We start from the raw sequence: 18508 nt of genomic DNA, 5'->3' as shown, positions 1-18508 counted from the left end.
TGACTACAGCACAAGAGATCAACAAGTTCTATCAGGCCGTTAGCTACACTGCAAACCAAAGATCCTATAGCGGATAGGTTATTTGGTGCAAACCACAACAATGGAGATTGAATAAGGTTTCAGAAGTCTATTATTGTCACGTGTTCCCAGTGATATTCGAATTACCAAACTAAGCGAGGAACTGCAGTTTAAGGGGTCATCCATAAATGTCACCATTTACAAAAAGTGCAGAATATCATGGAGAGCGAATATCTTAAACGAATGCAAAATGTTGCAGATGTCGAGCTGAAATGATATTTAAAATGTTGCATTTTAGCAACGAGACCCCGTAGAAAAAGGGGATATGAAAGATACTCGATACATTTCCGCGTGTTCAACTGTGAGTTTTGTGTTTATGAAGGTGTATAAAATGATGACAGGTTTTTAAATTAGAACCGGTTCCAAAAGCGAATTCAGGAAATACCTCCGTTAACAACAGCAACCGGGAAACGAGATGTTTAAGAAGGGACTGCAGATGCTGGAAAATCGAAGGTACACAAAAAAGCTGGAGAGCTGGAGAAACTCAGCGAGATGTTCTCCCCCGAATGATTCCTCATCCAATGATTCCTCATTCTACAATGGGATGAGAAGAATTTTCAGGCTGAGTGCAGGTAAGTCAACTGAGAATTGGTGAAACGTGGGAGCGGGATCAAAAGAGTGACCCAGGAAATTAGACTCGGGCGCCACAGTGGGGACTCCGGATACCGGGGATCAGCCTTGACCTCCTTCTCCCTGCGACCGCGTGGGTTCCCCGGGCCTCCGGTCTCCTCCCACATCCCAAGGACGTGGCCACTGTGAATTATTCCCAGTGAGTTGGTGCCTGCGGGTGATTGACACGATTGGGAAAGGGAGGTCCCACGGAAAATGAATGAAAGATTGGAGACGCAAGGAACTGCAGATGTCTGGAAACTTGAACAAAACAGAAAGTGCTGGATGGAGGAACTCAGCGGGTCAGGCAGCATCTGTGGTGGGTGGGGCGGAGGGATGGACAGATGACCTTTCGGGTCGGGACCCTTCTTCAGACTGTCCAAACCTTCCTTATCCATTCCATCCACAGATGCTGACCCGCTGAGTTCCTCCAGCACTTTGTGTTTTGTCTCATGGAAAAAATGTGGCCCGGCGGGTACTTGGAACGCAGGCTCAACTTGCCCACACCGGCCAACATGTCCCAGCTGCACTAGTCTCACTTGCCGGCGTTTGGTCCATATCCCTCCAACCTGTCCTATCCGTGTCATGTAAACCAATGTGGAATGATTTGCAAACAATTTTAGAAAAGCAGCGGTTTGGACAAAGGGAGCGACCAGTCGCTGGGGGACGAGGGGACGCTATAGTGGGCAACATTCACCCTTGCCTCTCATGGCGCTGGGAATACAGCAACACGCTCTCTCTCTCTCACTATCTCTCACCATCTGTATGGTGTATGCTATACTGTATGGCTGTATTGTGATTACATTTCACTGTGTCAACTGGTACATGTGACAAATAAATGTATCTTGTATCTCACTATCCCAACACCCCACCCGTCTCAGGAATCAGTAGCTTGTGCCCTCACAGGTCTCTCTCTTCCCCCCAGAGTGTTAACATTAAACATATTTTATGGACACAAAATGCTGGAGTAACTCAGCGGGACAGGCAGCATCCCTGGAGAGATGACGTTTCGGGTCGAGCCCCTTCTTCAGACCCGAACCGTCACCCATTCCCTCTCCCCAGAGATGCTGCCTGTCCCGCTGAGTTGCTCCAGCATTTCGTGTCTATCTTCGGCGTGAGCCTGCATCTGCAGTTCCTTCCTACTCCTTCAAAATATTTTACACTGTCTGAGTTTTACTGGAAATCTGACGCAGAGAGCGAGGGAAAACCCGCGGCGTAGCTGGATCTGCCGGTCCAGGGGGGGAGCGGGCGTCAGAGTCGCTAGAATGTCCCTTCCTACTCCCTCCCTGGGGCAGTGTCCTGTAGACAGGCCGGGTGGCCGGGGGCGGCCCATGCACGCTGCTCACGTTCGTGGGGAATCCCCCTCCGCCCCCTCCACCCGTGCGTCAGGCGCCAGGTTAAACCAGGGCGACAGTCGGCGGCTCCACTCACTCTGCCGAGCAGCGCCTTCAGTACAGCATGGAGCAGCGAGCACTAGCACTAGCGCCCGTGATGCTGATGGCCATGATAGGCGCCGTGGCCGCTCAACACTTGTGCGCCAAAGGTAGGAGACATTTCTCTGTCCGGGGTAGAACCACAACCTCGCTGCCCTCTCCCCTCCCTTCCATCAACACCGGAGGGTATGCCTTTAAAGCGAGAGGAGCAACGTTTAAAGGAGGTGTACAGGGCAGGTATTTTACACAGAGGGTGGTGGGTGCCTGGAGCGCCCACTGATGGTTGGTGGAGGCAGGCAGATACCACAGTGGTGTTTTTGGATGGACGCATGGATATGCAGGGAATGGAGGGATTATGGATCAAGCAGCAAGCAGAGGAGATGAGTTTATATGGACACTGTGCTCAGATGAGTTTATATGGACACTGTGGGCCGAAGGGCCTGTTCCTGTGCTGTACTGTTGTATGCTCAGTGTTGGAGTAGTGCGCTCCTGGGTGAGACTGGAGACATATTTTTTTCCATAGCGGGGGAGTGCTGGTGAGATGTCCGTAGATATGGATTGAGAACATCTGCCCAGGGGTGGTGTCTAACTGAATGAGACAATCACCAATTCAGGCAGCATTGAAGTGCAGTGAGATGCAGTTAATGTTGAAGAAGGAACTGCATGCAGATGCTGGAAAATCGAAGGTAGACAAAAGTGCTGGAGAAACTCAGCGGGTTCGGCAGCATCTATGGAGCGAAGGAAATATGCAACGTTTCGTCCCGAAACGTTGCCTATTTCCTTCGCTCCATAGATGCTGCCGCACCCGCTGAGTTTCTCCAGCACTTTTGTCCACCTGCAGTTAATGTTTGTCATTATCAGCTGTTGCATGAATTTGGCCCATAGCCCTCTAAACTTATCGTGTACGTAAACCTCCAAATATCTTCTAAAAGTTATAAATGTGCCGACTTCTATAGGTTCATCTGACAGCTCGTTTCAGATGCGGACTGTTCTCTGAGTGGGGGAAAAAACTGCCCATGAAGTTCCTCTTAAATCTCTCTCCCCTCTTACTTTAAGCCTATACACTCTAGTTTTAGAACCCTCTACCCTGGAAAATAGAAACATCGAAAATAGGTGCAGGAGTAGGCCATTCGGCCCTTCGAGCCTGCACCGCCATTCAATATGATCATGGCTGATCATCCAACTCAGTATCCCGTACCTGCCTTCTCTTCATGCCCCCTGATCCCTTTAGCCACAAGGGCCACATCTAACCCCCTCTTAAATATAGCCAATGAACTGGCCTCAACTACATTCTGTGGCAGAGAATTCCATAGATTCATCACTCTCTGTGTGAAAAATGTTTTTCTCATCTCAGTTCTAAAAGATTTCATCTTTATCCATAAACTGTGACCCCTTGTTCTGTACTTCCCCCAACATCTGGAACAATCTTCCTGTATCTAGCCTGTCCAACCCCTTAAGAATTTTGTAAGTTTCTATAAGATCCCCCCTCAATCTTCTAAATTCTAGCTTAAATCTCTCTCCCCTCTCTCATTAAGGCCATGCCCTTTAGTTATAGAATCCTCTACCCTGGGAAATAGACTGAGCCCTGAGCTTGCCCATGCCCCTCATGCTCCTTGTCTTGTACTCCTCAATAAGGCCTCCCCTCAGCCTCCCATCCTGCTTGACCCATCAAGTATCTTCAGCACTCTCTAGGGTTATTTTCTCTCAGATTTCCATCTGCAGTCTTTTACATGTCTGGTTTCCCCACTGCCTGGCTCCGCTCTCTTCTCTTCTTGCCTCAGTCTTTCATTTTCTCTTTCTCGATATCACCCTTTCTCTCCCATCCAAACCCTAACTCCTCTCTCTGCAGAGATTGCCAGACTGTTGAGTGTAGGCAGCAATTTTTCTTTTAGTCCATTTTTTTTTTAACTCATTGGCTGTTATGGCTTTCCCACTTTGGTGCAATTTTCATAGATCTTCTACAACTAAAATATCAGAACAAGTTGTTGACAACGTGCAGCTCTCTCCATCAATGGATTTGCACATCATCGGCTCAGTTGTGGAGCGCTCCTGCTTATTCATACTGAAAAGAGAGACAGGAAACATAACACTTTCATTCATGAATTTAAAAGCTATGTTTACGTTGGGTGTGCAGCGTTCAGTTTTGGTCACACTGCTATCAGATGATGTAATCAAACTGGAAAGAGCGCGGAGAAGATTTACGAGGATGTCGCCAGGATTCAAGGGGCTGAGCTAAGGGGAGTGGTTGGGAAAGCCAGGACTTTATTCCCTGGAGCGCAGGAGACTGAGGGATGGTCCTTTACAGATGGATAAAATTATGAGGGGATTAGATAGGGTGAGTGCATAGTGTTGTTGTACCCAGGGTAGTGGAATCAAGAACTAGAACTAGGTTTAAGGTGAGAGGGGAAAAAGTTAACACAAACCTGAGGGGCAAGTGTTTTCACACATGGGTACATGGAACGTGCTGCCACTGAAGGTAGTTAAGGCAGGTACTATAACAATGGTACATGGATAGGAAAGGTTTAGAAGGATATGGGCCAATTGTGGACAAATGGTTCTGGATCAAAATGGAGCATTTTGGTCGGCATGGACAAGTTGGGCCCGAGGGTCTGTTTCCCCACTGCATGACTATGTGACTGTACGACAAGGAGAAGTTGAACTCTTTACCACAGCGTCTGTAGAAAATGTGGCACAGTGCCCTTTTCTGTCATAGCGTCACACACTTTGATTATCTCTGTTCCACTCCATTTGTGCCGTGAACACTTCACTATTCAATCCACTGAACCTGGCTCTCTGGTGATGAGCAAGAGTTGGGTTTGGGTTGGGGGGTTGGGGGGGGGGGGGGGGGGGGGGGGGGGGGGGGAAACTACAGTCTTAATGGGCTTTGTTGGGATTTTTCTCTGTACCATGTTTCAGTGTGCAGCTGTTTGCAGTTCTGCTTGTGGATCTCCTTCAGAGTGTTCAGTTTGGACAGTGAATGATGAGAGATGTAAGTGCCATGGTGCAAGAGGGGTGACAAGGAGGTTCAGGGGGTGACAGAGAGGGAGCAGGTGGAGGGTTTGTGGTCAGGTTTAGATGGGGCGAGGGTTTGTGGAGGCCGGATTAAGTTGAGGGTCACAATGGGGTGAGGGATTTTGGGGATTGCAAATTGTTGAGGTACGATGAGATTGTGGTGAGAGGAGGCCGGGTGGCTGAAGAAGGGTAGTGAGAGGGGGTGCGCGCAAGGGCTGACGTGCCAATTTATACCGTGTCTGCGACACTTCACCCCATTGCTAGTAGTATTATCTGCTCTGACTGAAGAATGTGCAAAACAAAGCTTTTCACTGTACCTCAGTACGGGAGCTGGTGGCGCAGCGGTAGATTCGAGCGCCAGAGACCTGGGTTTGATCCTGACTACAGGTGCTTGTCTGTACAGAGTTTGTACATTCTCCCCATGACCTGCGTGGGTTTTCACCGGGATCTCTGGTTTCCTCCCACACTCCAAAGATGTACAGGATTGTAGGTTAATTGGCTTGGTATAAATGTAGGTAGACAAAAATGCTGGAGAAACTCCGCGGGTGCAGCAGCATCTATGGAGCAAAGGAAATAGGCAACGTTTTGGGCTGAAACCCTTCTTCAGACGTATAAATTTGGTATTAGTTTAAATTGGTTATAAATGTAAATTGTCCCTCGTGTGTGTAGGAAGTGTTCTGAAAGTGTGTGGGGATCGCTGATCGGCGTGGGCTCAGTGGGTTGAAGGGCCTGTTTCCGCGCTGTATCTCTAAATGAAACATTACAATAATAAACCTAAAAAAGGTCAAGTAGGATGGTTGAGGATACAACCTCAGTGAGACATGCTGAGGGAGAGGTGCTGCGCTGTCAGAGGAGCCATTGCTTGGGCAAGATGTTAAAATGACAGAAATCAAAATTAATGAACAGAATAGATGAGCCTCAAACTTCACTGATGTGCAACAACACACAGACTGGGCCCACCGGCAGGGAAATTTGGGGATTATTATGATTCATTATAGACCAGAGATTATTTACATATCTTAAGAACTATTTTTGGACAATCCAATTTACCCAAAAAGTTTTTTTTGCCGTTTTATTTTTCTGAGTCGTAAATCCCAGTCTTTAATTCAAGAAGAGGAAGAACTTGCACTGTGTAGTGCTTTTCTCAACCTAGGGATGCCCCACTTCATTTCCCAATCGATGAAGGAGTTTTTTTTCTTCAAAGCTAGTCCATGGTGTGATGGTGGAGAGGCAGCTGGCAGATTCTGCTGTGAAAGATGCCACATGTGTCCACGTGGTGGGCAATGTCGTTGCAAAAGATACGTGGCTAATAAAATATAAATTTTATACCGGCGTCCAGCGTCCGGGGTCCGGCATTCGGCGTCCGGCTGCCTTTCTGCCTTTTGATTCGTTGATGGCTGCTCCTTCCTATCAGCTTCCAACACACTTCAAAACAAAGTTGCAAGACAGGAACACTCTGAACTTTTCACTGCTGCAGCAGGCAGGGAGGTGCAATTGGGATTTTTTTTTAATCCACTGCTGAGGGAGGCAGGGGAGTGCTGGAATCTTACATTTAGGAACGGCTTGAGTTCCGTTGGAGGAAACGGGTGCATGGTGGAATATTGGGTTGGGGGATCACACCAACGGGTCTGCACTTGGTCTAGTCATCTTTAAAACCATGCATAGAAACATAGAAAAATGGGTGCAGGAGTAGGCCATTTGGCCCTTCGAGCCAGCACCGATGATCATCTAAAATCAGTACCTCTGCATAACCCTTGATTCCTTTAGCCCTAAGAGCTAAATCTATGTCTCTCTTAAAAACATGCGGTGAATTGGCCTCCACTGCTCTCTGTGGCAGAGAATTCCACAGATTCACAACTCTCCGCGGTGAAGAAGTCTCCCTCATCTAAATCGTTAATATATATTGTATTTTGCGGCACCCCACTCGTCACTGCCTGCCGTTCTGAAAAGAATCCGTTGATTCCTACTCTTTGCTCCTTGTCTGCCAACCAGTTCTCTATCCATGTCAATACCCTATCCCCCAATACCATGTGCTCTAATTTTGCACACTAATCTCTTGTGTGGGACCTTGTCAAAGCTTTTTGAAAGTCCAGATACACCACATCCACTGGCTCTCCCATATCCATTCTAATTGTTACATCCTCAAAAAATTCCAAGAAGATTAGTCGAGCATGATTTCCACTTCATAAATCCATGCTGACTTTGACCGATCCTGTCACTGCTGTCCTGCCGTGAGATATCGGATCCTCCTCAGCAGTCCGGTGAGTGTTCTGTTTAATGGAGCCACAAGCATCTTGAGCAAGATTACAAATTGCTGGGGGAACTTTGAAGTAAGGTCCTGGCCCCGTAAAGTCATCTGTCCATTTCCTTCCACAGATGCTGCCTGACCGACTGAGTTCCTCCAGCACCTTAATTCCTGTCAGTTCAACATCTTGCCCAAGCAATGGCACCTCTGACAGTGCAGCATTCCCTCAGTACTTCTCACTGAGGTTGAATCCTTAACTCTCCTGCACAACCTTTTTTAGGTTTAGGTTCATTATTGTCATGTGTGTTGAGGTACAGTGAAAAACTTTGTTTTGCCTGCTATCCAAACAGATGAGATAATGGTCTTGACCCAAAGTCTCACCTACATACATTCTCCAGGGATGCTGCCTGACCCTCTGAGTTACTCCAATACTTTTTTTTAATTTTATGTAAATCAGCATCTGCAGTTCCTTGTTTCCACAGATCATAATATACATAGATACAACCATTTTAAATTCAGGTACAAGAGATAGAGCAAAGGGGAAGACACAGAGTGAGAATATAGGTCTCAGCATTGTGGGACACCAGTTCCATGGACAAAGTCCATTGTCCGCATTGGGGTAGAGGTGTATCGGACAGTATCCTAGCTTATGTAAAGACCGTTTAGAAGCCTGATAACCAGGGAGAAGAAGCTGTTTCCGAGTCTGGGTGGTGCTCGATTTCATTCTGCATCTTCTGCTGATGCGAGCGGGGAGAAGAAGGAATGACCGGGGCGGGACTAGACTTTGATTATGTTTGTGGCCATTATGGAAATAATTATTTTACCTCCCAGCAACTGATCCATCCCCACCCACCTCCGCAACTGCACGTGAAGAAGGGCCAGTTGAGGAGGTGGAGTGGGATGGGAAGGAGAGATGAAGGAGGGAGGGAGGGAAGTGAATTGAGTAGACTGCATTAGACCTGTTATGTGGACAGGAATGGGCTATGGGTCAAATGCAGGGATATGGGGCTAGCCCAGTATGCCAACTTGGTCGGCATGGACAAGGTGGGCTGAAGGGCCTGTTTCCCTGCTGAACATCTCTGCAACTGTAAGTTAGTCGACCCTGGGTAACTCAGCTCAGTGGAAGACTTTTTGCTGTGTATCAGTCGGGGATGAGGACACGTCCTTGGTTGGTTTTCAACTGCCCTGACCGCCATCCAGTCAGTCCATCTACATCATTGTTCCAGGTACCTACACCACAGGAGCCATTCGCACTGGTGGCTCCGAGCGAGAGGGGATCAGGCAGCCGGGGAGAAAGGCGGCAGATCCTGGCTGCCCTGGAATTCTGTGCTAGCGCTTCTCTCAACCCTGGCATCTCCCAGTATCCTGACACATGCTCTACAGACTCCTGGCGAGGGTGAGGGAGGGAAGGGGGGGGGGGGGGGGGGGGGGGGGGTTTGGATAGGGTTGGGGTTGTTGTTACTACCGGAGGTGAAATCGGCCTTGACCTGTGAAACTAACAGTAACTATCTTGGTCGTTGCCAGGCATGTTTCGGGACAGCAAGAACGGCCAGTGCACTCCATGCCCAGCAACCTCTTACACCGATACCATGAATAACCAGTCGCATTGCAACCGCTGCCGCATGTGTGCAATAGGTGAGTCCGGTAGATGCATGCACGGGAGCTGCACGGGAGCTGAGGGGGGGGGGGGGGGGGGGGGGGGGGGGGGCTGGAATTTAAGTTGAAAATCATTCTTCACCTCCACAAACCCCCCAGTCACGCCCGTTTCTTGATCTTATAGGTAAATCCCAGATGCGGTTTCCGTGCCTGGCCACATCCAACACGGTGTGCGAGTGTAAAGAGGGATACATGTGTACCCGTACTGACTGCAAAGCCTGCAAGCCCCACACTACGTGCAAGAGAGGACAGCGGGTGGAAGGAGAGGGTAAGCAAGTTCTGGACACGCCAGCTTCGGAAAGGTCTGCTCGTGTACCACAGTCACTTGGAAGATATGTGTGTTTAAGAAGGAACTGCACTTGCTGGAAAATCCCAGGTAGCCAAAAATGCTGGAGAAACTCAGCGGGTGCAGCGTTGCCTATTTCCTTCGCTCCATAGATGCTGCTGCGCCCGCGGAGTTTCTCCAGCGTTTTTGTGGACTTGGTACATATTTATCCGATACGAGATGAGAAAAAAACATTTTTTACACAGAGAGTGGTGAATCTCTGGAATTCTCTGCCACAGAAGGTAGTTGAGGCCAGTTCATTGGCTATATTTAAGAGGGAGTTAGATGTGGCCCTTGTGGCTAAAGGGATCAGGGGGTGTGGAGGGAAGGCAGGTGCAGGATACTGAGTTGGATGATCAGCCATGATCATATTGAATGGCGGTGCAGGCTCGAAGGGCCGAATGGCCTCTACTCCTGCACCTATTTTCTATGTTTCTATACTGGAAAGCTGTTGTGAACATGTTAAGTGGTCCCTGCAGAGAGCAGAATGGGGTGGGAGGGGGGGGGGGGAGGGTGCAAGTGGTGGTGGGATCACGTTGTCGCTGGGAGAAATGTCAAAGGATGAAAAACTAAACGTGGAGCTCAGTTTGGTGACAGCGGGGAACTAAGAGAACTCTATTGCGTCTGGGGGTGGGGGGGGGGGTGTGGTGGGGTGGGGGGTGGGGGGTGGGGGGGGGGGGGGGGGGGGGGGGGGGTGATCTGGGGGCTGATAGAAGGACCCCTGGGTCAACCACTAGTAGTGCTGACGTCACACACAGCTGAATCACCAGAGAACGGACGCTGAGAAAAATACATCGTCACCAAAGCCACTTCCTCCTCTGACCAACCGGGCTTGTGTGAGGAGGTGAGAATGTTCCACTCGTGTGTGTGTGTGTGTGTGTGGTAGTGACTGATCTAAGAGTCATAACAGCGTGGAAACAGACAGACCCCTCGCCTCAAATTGCCCACGCCGACCAACATTGCCCCGTCTACACTAGTCCCATCTATCTGCTTTCCTTTGGCCCATATATGACTCAACCGCTACTGTCCAAAAGTGTTTTAAACATTGTGATATTACCTGCCTCAACTACCTCCACCGTCAGCTCCTTCAATATATCTACCATCTCAGGTTTCTATTCAACCTTTCCCTCCTCACCTTTAACATATATGTTCTCTGGTTCTTGATTCCCCTACTCTGGATAAAATACTCTGCGTACTTACCGTATCGATGCGTGGAATTCTCTGCCACAGAAAGTAGTTGAGGCCAGTTCATTGGCTATATAGAAACATAGAAACATAGCAAATATGTGCAGGGGTAGGTCATTCGGCCCTTCGAGCCTGCACCGCCAAACAGTATCCTGTACCTGCCTTCTCTCCATGCCCCCTGATCCCTTTAGCCACAAGGGCCACATCTAACTCCCTCTTAAATATAGCCAATGAACTGGCCTCAACTACCGTCTATGGCAGAGAATTCAACAGATGTGGCAGAGAATTCCACAGATGTGGCAGAGAATTCCACAGATGTGGCAGAGAATTCCACAGGTGGCAGAGAATTCCACATATATTTAAGAGGGGGTTAGATGTGGCTCTTGTGGCTAAAGGGGTCAGGGGGTATGGAGAAAAGGCAGGTACAAGATACTGAGTTGGATGATCAGCCATGATCATATTGAATGGCGGTGCAGGCTCGAAGGGCCGAATGGCCTATTCCTGCACATATTTTCTATGTTTCTATGATTCCTCTAATGATCTTACACACACACACGTCAGCCTCCTGCGCTCAAAGCAATAAAGTCCCAGTCTGCTCAACCTCTCCCTATAGCTCAGTCTCCAGTGTCCCGGCAACACCTCATGCATCTCCTCTGCACTCTTTCCACCTTGACAACGTTAAACCTGGCCTGAGATCAGCGGTCTGAGCTGCAGCGCTCCGTGGATAGGGCTGGGACATGGGCTCAGGGATAAATCCAGTCCCTGCTGAATCTGTGACCAGTCTCCCTGTGCCCTCTCTGTGTGACTAGCCCCCTATGCCAGCTCTGTGAGCGGTCCCCTCTACCCACTCTGTGAGCTGTCGCCTATACCCACTCTTTGACCAGTCGCTCTGTACCTGAGTTTAAGAAGGAACTGCAGATGCTGGAAAATCGAAGGTAGACCAAAATGCTGGAGAAACTCAGCGGGTGCAGCAGCATCTATGGAGCGAAGGAGATAGGCAACGTTTCTGTACCTGAGTTCCCGAAGGAACTGCAGATTCCGGAAATCGAAGGTAGACAAAAATGCTGGAGAAACTCAGCGGGTGCAGCAGCATCTATGGAGCGAAGGAAATAGGAAACGTTTCGTCCCGAAACGTTGCCTATTTCCTTCGCTCCATAGATGCTGCTGCACCCGCTGAGTTTCTCCAGCATTTTTGTCTACCTGTCCCATGCGACTAGTCCCCGTATACCCCACTCACTCTGTGTGACCAGTGGCCCCCCCATACCCGCTCTGTGCACCCCATCCTGCCCGCTGCATCTCCCTTGTGTCGCCCCAGTGCCACCACTGTTTTCCCCCTTTGTTTTGATCTGATTCTCGCTCCCTCTCTGCGCGGAACTTCCACTTTTTTGTTTTAAACCACCAACACCACCCACAGCGACGGGCAGAGGGAACAGCTGTGCCACCCGACCTTGTAGTCGCGACTAACCGACCCTCCTCTCCGCTGTTCTCTACCAGGCGACTCGTTCAAGGACAGGCGGTGCCGGGACTGCCGCAGCGGCACCTTTTCCAACCAGGACAATGTTGGCACCTGCAAACCGTGGACCGAGTGAGTTCCCACCTGGGCGGCGCGGGGGTTGCATAGGTTCGGAGTGTGAGGGTGTGTGTCTGGGGCTTAGTGGCAGTGGTTGCCCCCCTCCATCTACACTAGTCCCACCAGCCCGCATTTGGCCCAAATCTCTCCAAATCTTATAGAAACATATAAAATGATAAAAGTGACTGGACAAGCTAGATGCAGGAAAAATATTCCCAATGTTGGGCGAGTCCAGAACCAGGGGGAGGGGCCCAGTCTTAGAATAAAGGGGGGAGGTCATTTAAGACTGAGGTGAGAAAAAAAACGTTTTCGCCCAGAGAGTTGTGAATTTATGGAATTCCCTGCCACAGAGGGCAGTGGAGGCCAAATCACTGGGTGGATTTAAGAGAGAGTTAGATAGAGCTCTAGGGGCTAGTGGAGTCAAGGGATATGGGGAGAAGGCAGGCACGGGTTATTGATAGGGGACGATCAGCCATAATCACAATGAATGGCGGTGTTGGCTCGAAGGGCCGAATGGCCTCCTCCTGCACCTATTTTCTATGTTTCTAACCCTCCCCTCTGTGTGAAGCTGGTGGCTTCATGTCCCTTTAAGCACCCGTGGTTTGACGTTACTCGTGTTGTGCCGCCTGAGCTGTCGATGGAAAACTTAAAGATTCCACTCCTGCCCACACAGCCAGCTACAAAAACTCAGCAAGCTCTCCCTCCCTCACTCACTCACCGTAGTGAAACGAGGGCTGAATAACTACAGTCTGAGCAGACAGTGTGTGGCTCACAGCGACACTGTAACTGTAAAGGGCAGGAAACGCGTGCGGAGAGTGAGATCAGTTATGGGCTCAACCACTTGAAACGCCGGCCTCCTACAGATAAAACCAGTCATTGCATAAGTTTCCAGAGAGAGAGAGAGATAGAGAGAGTTCAATGAATGAATGAATGGAGTCACTGGGCCAATTTCTGTTTGTAATCTCCGTCTGTGTGGTGTCTGTCGTTCTAGCTGCTCGGCTAAAGGTCTCCAGGTAGCGAGGAACGGTTCCAGCACCGAGGATGCAACGTGCGGCGCGCCCCTGGCAACCCCGGCGGCTGCCACCAGCTCGAACTGGTCCAAACACAGAACCCCAACACACCCCGGCCAGCTCTGGACCCCAGGTAGAAACCTATTGCAGACTTCCCCAAACGCTAAGCGTAATAAAGTTCCCAAACTACCGACACTGATGGGAAAGCGCAAAGTGGCCCAAGTTGGGAATTGAAATCTCCCAGTGTGTCGGAAGGAACTGCAGATGATGGTTTACACAGAAGATAGACATACACAACATGCTGGCGTAACTCAGCGGGACAGGCAGCAACCCTGGATGGAAGGAATGGGTGACGTTTTGGGTCGAGACCCTTCTTCAGATGGGCCTTGAGCCCACATCCTTCTGAACCTTCTATTGAAATCCTGTTGATTCTAGAACAGTTCCCACAGAACATTAGTGTAAGCTTCCTAGTTTAAAAAAAAAAAAAATTAAAGAGAGAACATGGGAAAATACAAATCATTCGCTGGGAAAATGGTGGAGATATTTAATTGGGCAAAATCTGCAAGAATTTATCAAAGGGAATATCCTGTTTGTCAAATTTTCAGGCTTATTTTGAAATTAAGTAACAAAATGCATAAAGGTGAAGTATTTGGACTTGCAGAAAGCTTTCAACAGGGCCCACTACAGAGGATGGAAAACAGGATCAGGACAGGAAGGTACATCAAAAAAGCTGGAGAAACTCAGCAGGTGCAGCAGCATCTAAGGAAATTTCCTTCGCTCCATAGATGCTGCTGCACCCGCTGAGTTTCTCCAGCTTTTTTGTGTACCGTCGATTTTCCAGCATCTGCAGTTCCTTCTTAAACAGGATGAGAACAGGGACTGGCTGAGGCCTAGTTAATGGGTAGAAGGCAGAGTGTGGAGATGAATGGGTCGTTTTCCTGTTGGGAAGTGTGAAGAGTGGGGAGTCGGAGATGTTTGAACTAAAGAAATCCAATCGGAGGAATCTCTTCAATTCCTCAAATCTGCTTTGGCATTCAATCTGACCATGTCCAAACTTGAGCCTCAGAGCAGAATTGGACCATTCAGTCCATCAAGTCTACTCCACCATTGGCTGATCTATCTTTCCCTCTCAACCCCATTCTCCTGGCTTCTCCCCATAACCCTGACACCCGCACTAATCAAGAATCTGCCTTAAAAATATCAATTAACGGCCTCCGCAGCCTTCTGTGCCAGTGGATTCCACAGATTCACCACCCTCTGACTAAAGAGATTCCTCCTCATCTTTCTAAAGGTACGGTCCTTTTATTCTGAGGCTATGTCCTCTGGTCCTAGAATCTCCCAGTAGTGGAAACATCCTCTCCACATCCACTCGATCCAGCTCTCCTACCGATTCTCCTCCCACCCCCCCCCCCCCCCCCCCCCCCCCCCCCCCCCCCCTGCTCAATTCCGTGCTATTGAAAACTCGGCCCCTCTCTGTGCCCTCAGTGAGTGAGCCGCCAGAGTTCCCTGAGGGTGGAGAATCCCGCCGTTCACCAGGGTCCATGTGGACACATTCTCTCATCTAAGTCTAGAGTGACTGATCTCTTATTGTGAGACTTGGTCACCCCTGGCGGGAAATACATCAGCTGTTAACCAACCGCGTCAAGCCGCAGAATGAGACGGTGTCTCCACTCAGTGGAAGCATAATCATCGGACCAGATCTTTCTGGTTAACCTTTCTTATCGATCAATCATGTGTCAATCCAGCAATCACGTATCCTTATCCACTTGTAATTCAGGGCTGATTAGAACTTGCTACAAAACCTGCATCGGTAGTGGGCTGATCTCTTTTCCCTCTTTAGCCACCAAGCACGATGGGATTGCGGCCATCATCGCCATAGTATTGCTGCCATGTGTCCTCATCCCATTCACTCTCTACGTTGTCATGCAGAACAAGAAGTCGCAGAAGAAACCCGTGGAACTGGATGTGAAGAACAATGGTGAGTGTATGTCCTGCACTTGATGTGTCTCAATCCACCCAAGACTCACTGTCCCATCTCCCCTTACTCTCTCTCTCTAGAGTCACGGAGTCATGCATCTTGACCCAACTTGTCCATGCCGCCCAAGATGCCGCTTCCATGCTAATCCCACCTGCCCGTGTTTGGCCTGTATCCCTATAAACATTTCCTATCCATGTACCTGCCCAAATATCTTTTAAATCTTGTTATAGTACCTGCCTCAACTACCTCCTCTGGCAGCTCGTTCCATATACCCACCGCACTCTGTGTGAAAATGTTGCCCCTCATGTTCCTATTAAATCTTTCCCCTCTCACCTTGAACCCGTGTCCTCTGGTTTTTGATTCTCCTACTCTGGATAAAAGACTCAGTTCATTCACCCTGACTTTCCCCTCCTGCCTTTATACACTTTCATACACTTTGAATGTCATCTTTGTTGGCCTGTTTTTAACTCTTTTTAAAAGGCAAGATAATTTGGAAATAAAGAGCTGCAGATGCTGGTTGATACAGGAAAGGACTCAATGTGCTGGAAAAGAGTCTGAACACAAAGCGTCACCTATCCATGTTCTCTGGAGATGTTGCCTGACATGTGGGTTTCGGCCCGAAACGTTGCCTATTTCCTTCGCTCCATAGATGCTGCTGCACCCACTGAGTTTCTCCAGCATTTTTGTGTACCTTCGATTTTCCAGCATCTGCAGTTCCTTCTTAAACACAACGAGTTGCTCCAGGTTCTTCTGTTCTTTTGGCAGCAATAATTAGTTTGTCACTGTGCACACAGTACAAGTGCAGCAGTTAGCTTAATGGGAAGATGAGGTGAGGGCCTGGGACCAGTGGATGTGAGCAAAGGGCATGGTGAAGAGCTAAGTAGATGGGGTGAATACACAGAGTCTATTACCCCCAGGCTAGGGGAACAAAGAGGCTTGTGTGGACCAGCTGATATCATGGGCTGTGTCTGTCCTCTACAACTCTATGATAGCAACTCACCCTTAACGTTGTTCTCATGATGCCATCAAGATGCCATTAAGCTGGAAAAAGTGCAGAGAAGATTTACGTGGATATTGCCAGGACTCGAGGGCCTGATCTGTGGAGAGAGGTTGGGCAGAATAGGACATTATTCCTTGGAGCACCGGAGGCTGAGGGGTGATCTTATAGAGGTGTATAAAATCACGAGTGGAATAGGTCAGGTGAATACCCTTTTACCCCAGGGTTGGGGAATAGAGAACCAGAGGACGTGGGTTTAAAATGAGAGAGGCAAGATTTAATAAGAACTTGAGGGGCAACTTTTTCACACAGAGGATAGTGGATATATGCAACGAGCCGTCAGAGGAGATGGTTGAGGCGGGTACATTAACAGCATTTAAAAGATATTTAGACTGATACATGGATAGAAGAGGTTTAGAGAGATATGAGACAAATTGGGTAAATGGGACCAGTGTAGATGGGACATTTGTTTGGCATGGAATTGTGTTGAAGGGCCTGTTGCTATGCTGAGTGTATCACTCAATGTTCCCCGCGGCTTAAAGTTGCTTTAAATTAAAAAGATGGCTTTTAAAGTGTCTGTAAAGGTAGGAGAATGTTAAGAGGGAATTCTCGAGCAACTGGAGGCCTGTGGTTCTAACACAAGGTGCTGCTCAACATTCCAATATTCGCTATTCCTTGTGTCTGATGTGGAAGAGTAGATGGATTGCTGGGATTACTAGGGAATGATATTGGAGAGAAATCCTGTTTTCGCTAAGATGTTAGAAAGTGGAGTTGCCTTTCACAGTCCCTCTCGCTTGTTGTTTCAGAGGACGTGCCCTTTGCCCTAGTGGTGCCCGTGGACAACCGGTGTAGCTGGCACTGTCCGGAGGAGGAGACGGGAGACTGGCAGCTTCGGCAAGAGACCGCTCCCAAACGGCCAGAGTGAGGGCGGACGTGCTGCCGAGGGACTGAGGAATGACCGGAGGATCAATCCGCAATAGTGGACCAGACACTAACCTTCACCGCTTCTTACTCTCAAGTTCAAAACTTTCCCAAAAGCTCTAGTTAACAATACTCTGAAGTGTGTGTGTGTGTGTGTGTGTGTGTGTGTGTGTGTGTGTGTGTGTGTGTGTGTGTGTGTGTGTGTGTGTGTGTGTGTGTGTGTGTGTGTGTGTGTGTGTGTGTATGTGTGTGTGTGTGTGTGTGTGTGCATGTGTGTGGGTAGGTTTGTGGGTGGATGGTTGTGTGTGTATGCATATGTGTGCATATGCTTGTGTGCGTATGCTTGTGTGTGTGTGTGTGCATGAGTGTGCATGCTTGTGTGTGTGATGTGGGAGTGTGTGCGTGTGCGTGTGCGTGTGTGTGGGTTCGTGTGTGTGTTTGTAAATATGCAATAATTCGAAATGTTATGGACAAGAGCTTTGTGGGAACTTGGGATAACGGATACCTCCCCCCCCCCCCCCCCCCCCCCCCCCCCGCAGTGAGCCAAGCCAGCGCCACATTCAGCATCATTGGCATGAGAACCTGGGAATTATGAGCATCCTTTGACAACCCTGTACTGATCAAGAGACCCTGGCGCATTTGGTGGTGGAAGCCGATTTAGTTGTTAGGTCCAGAATGGAAACCAGGTCAGAATTTTGAATGGGGAAAATCAGCAGGGATGTGGGAAGAGAGCAAGAGTGGGTATAAGGCAGGAGTTGGTGAGGGAGAAGGAATAGAAGAGGCTGAGGAAGGGAGTGCCTGCTTGGGGTTTGTGTGAGGGATGAGCTACCGGTGGTGCATCAGTCCCCAGGACCCAACATGCCACAGCAAGGAAAGGCAAGGATCCCGGAGCCTGAGGTGGAGCTCCAACCTCACATCTCACGTCACTGAGGCTGTCTGTGGTGTTGTGGGCTTGTGTTTGGAGGAGGATGAGGGGCGAGTGGGGAGGAGGGAGCAGGGCGAGGAGTTGCGGGAAGAGGATGAGAGCGGAGATGAGCTGGGGTTTGTTGGTCAGTTTGACCACAATGTCTAGTTGTCATACTCCAGGTCTGGGGATGATGGTCAGTTTCACTGATCGCACAGGGTGGCGCGGTTGTACATTTGCTGCCTCACAGCGCCCAACTCCTGACTATGGGTGCTGTCTGTATAGAGTTTGCACGTTCTCCCTGTGACCACGTTGGTTATCTACGGGTGCTCCGTTCCTCCCGCACACCAAAGACGTACAGATTTGTAGGTTAACTGGCCTCTATGAATTGCCACTAGTGTATAGAATAGAACGAGTTTACGGTTGATCATTGGTTGACGTGGACTCGGTGGGACAAAGGACCTATTTCCACGCTGTATTTAGTTTATTTTTTAGTTTAGAGATACAGCATGGAAACAGGCCCTTCGGCCCTCCGGGTCCGCGCCGACCAGCGATTCCCGCACATTAACACTATGCTACACCCAC

At 49.2% G+C, this 18508-nt stretch overlaps 1 protein-coding gene across 1 annotated transcript; it reads left to right on the top strand.

Annotated features, from left to right (window-relative positions):
- The first annotated feature begins 1977 nt into the window (after window positions 1-1977).
- On the top strand, window positions 1978-17086 carry LOC129711587 (tumor necrosis factor receptor superfamily member 9-like). The gene is made up of 7 exons (XM_055659308.1): window positions 1978-2230; window positions 8902-9012; window positions 9158-9301; window positions 12038-12128; window positions 13105-13256; window positions 14964-15101; window positions 16905-17086. The coding sequence occupies exons 1-7, from the start codon at window positions 2146-2148 to the stop codon at window positions 17021-17023; spliced, it is 840 nt and encodes a 279-aa protein (XP_055515283.1). The 5' UTR covers window positions 1978-2145; the 3' UTR covers window positions 17024-17086.
- Window positions 17087-18508: the final 1422 nt, after the last annotated feature.

The sequence above is a fragment of the Leucoraja erinacea genome, chromosome 30 (genome assembly GCF_028641065.1).
Source record: "Leucoraja erinacea ecotype New England chromosome 30, Leri_hhj_1, whole genome shotgun sequence".
In the NCBI taxonomy this organism is placed as follows: Eukaryota; Metazoa; Chordata; class Chondrichthyes; order Rajiformes; family Rajidae; genus Leucoraja; species Leucoraja erinaceus.
Note: the sequence above shows the minus strand (reverse complement) of the source record. Positions and strands in the feature narration are given on the sequence as shown.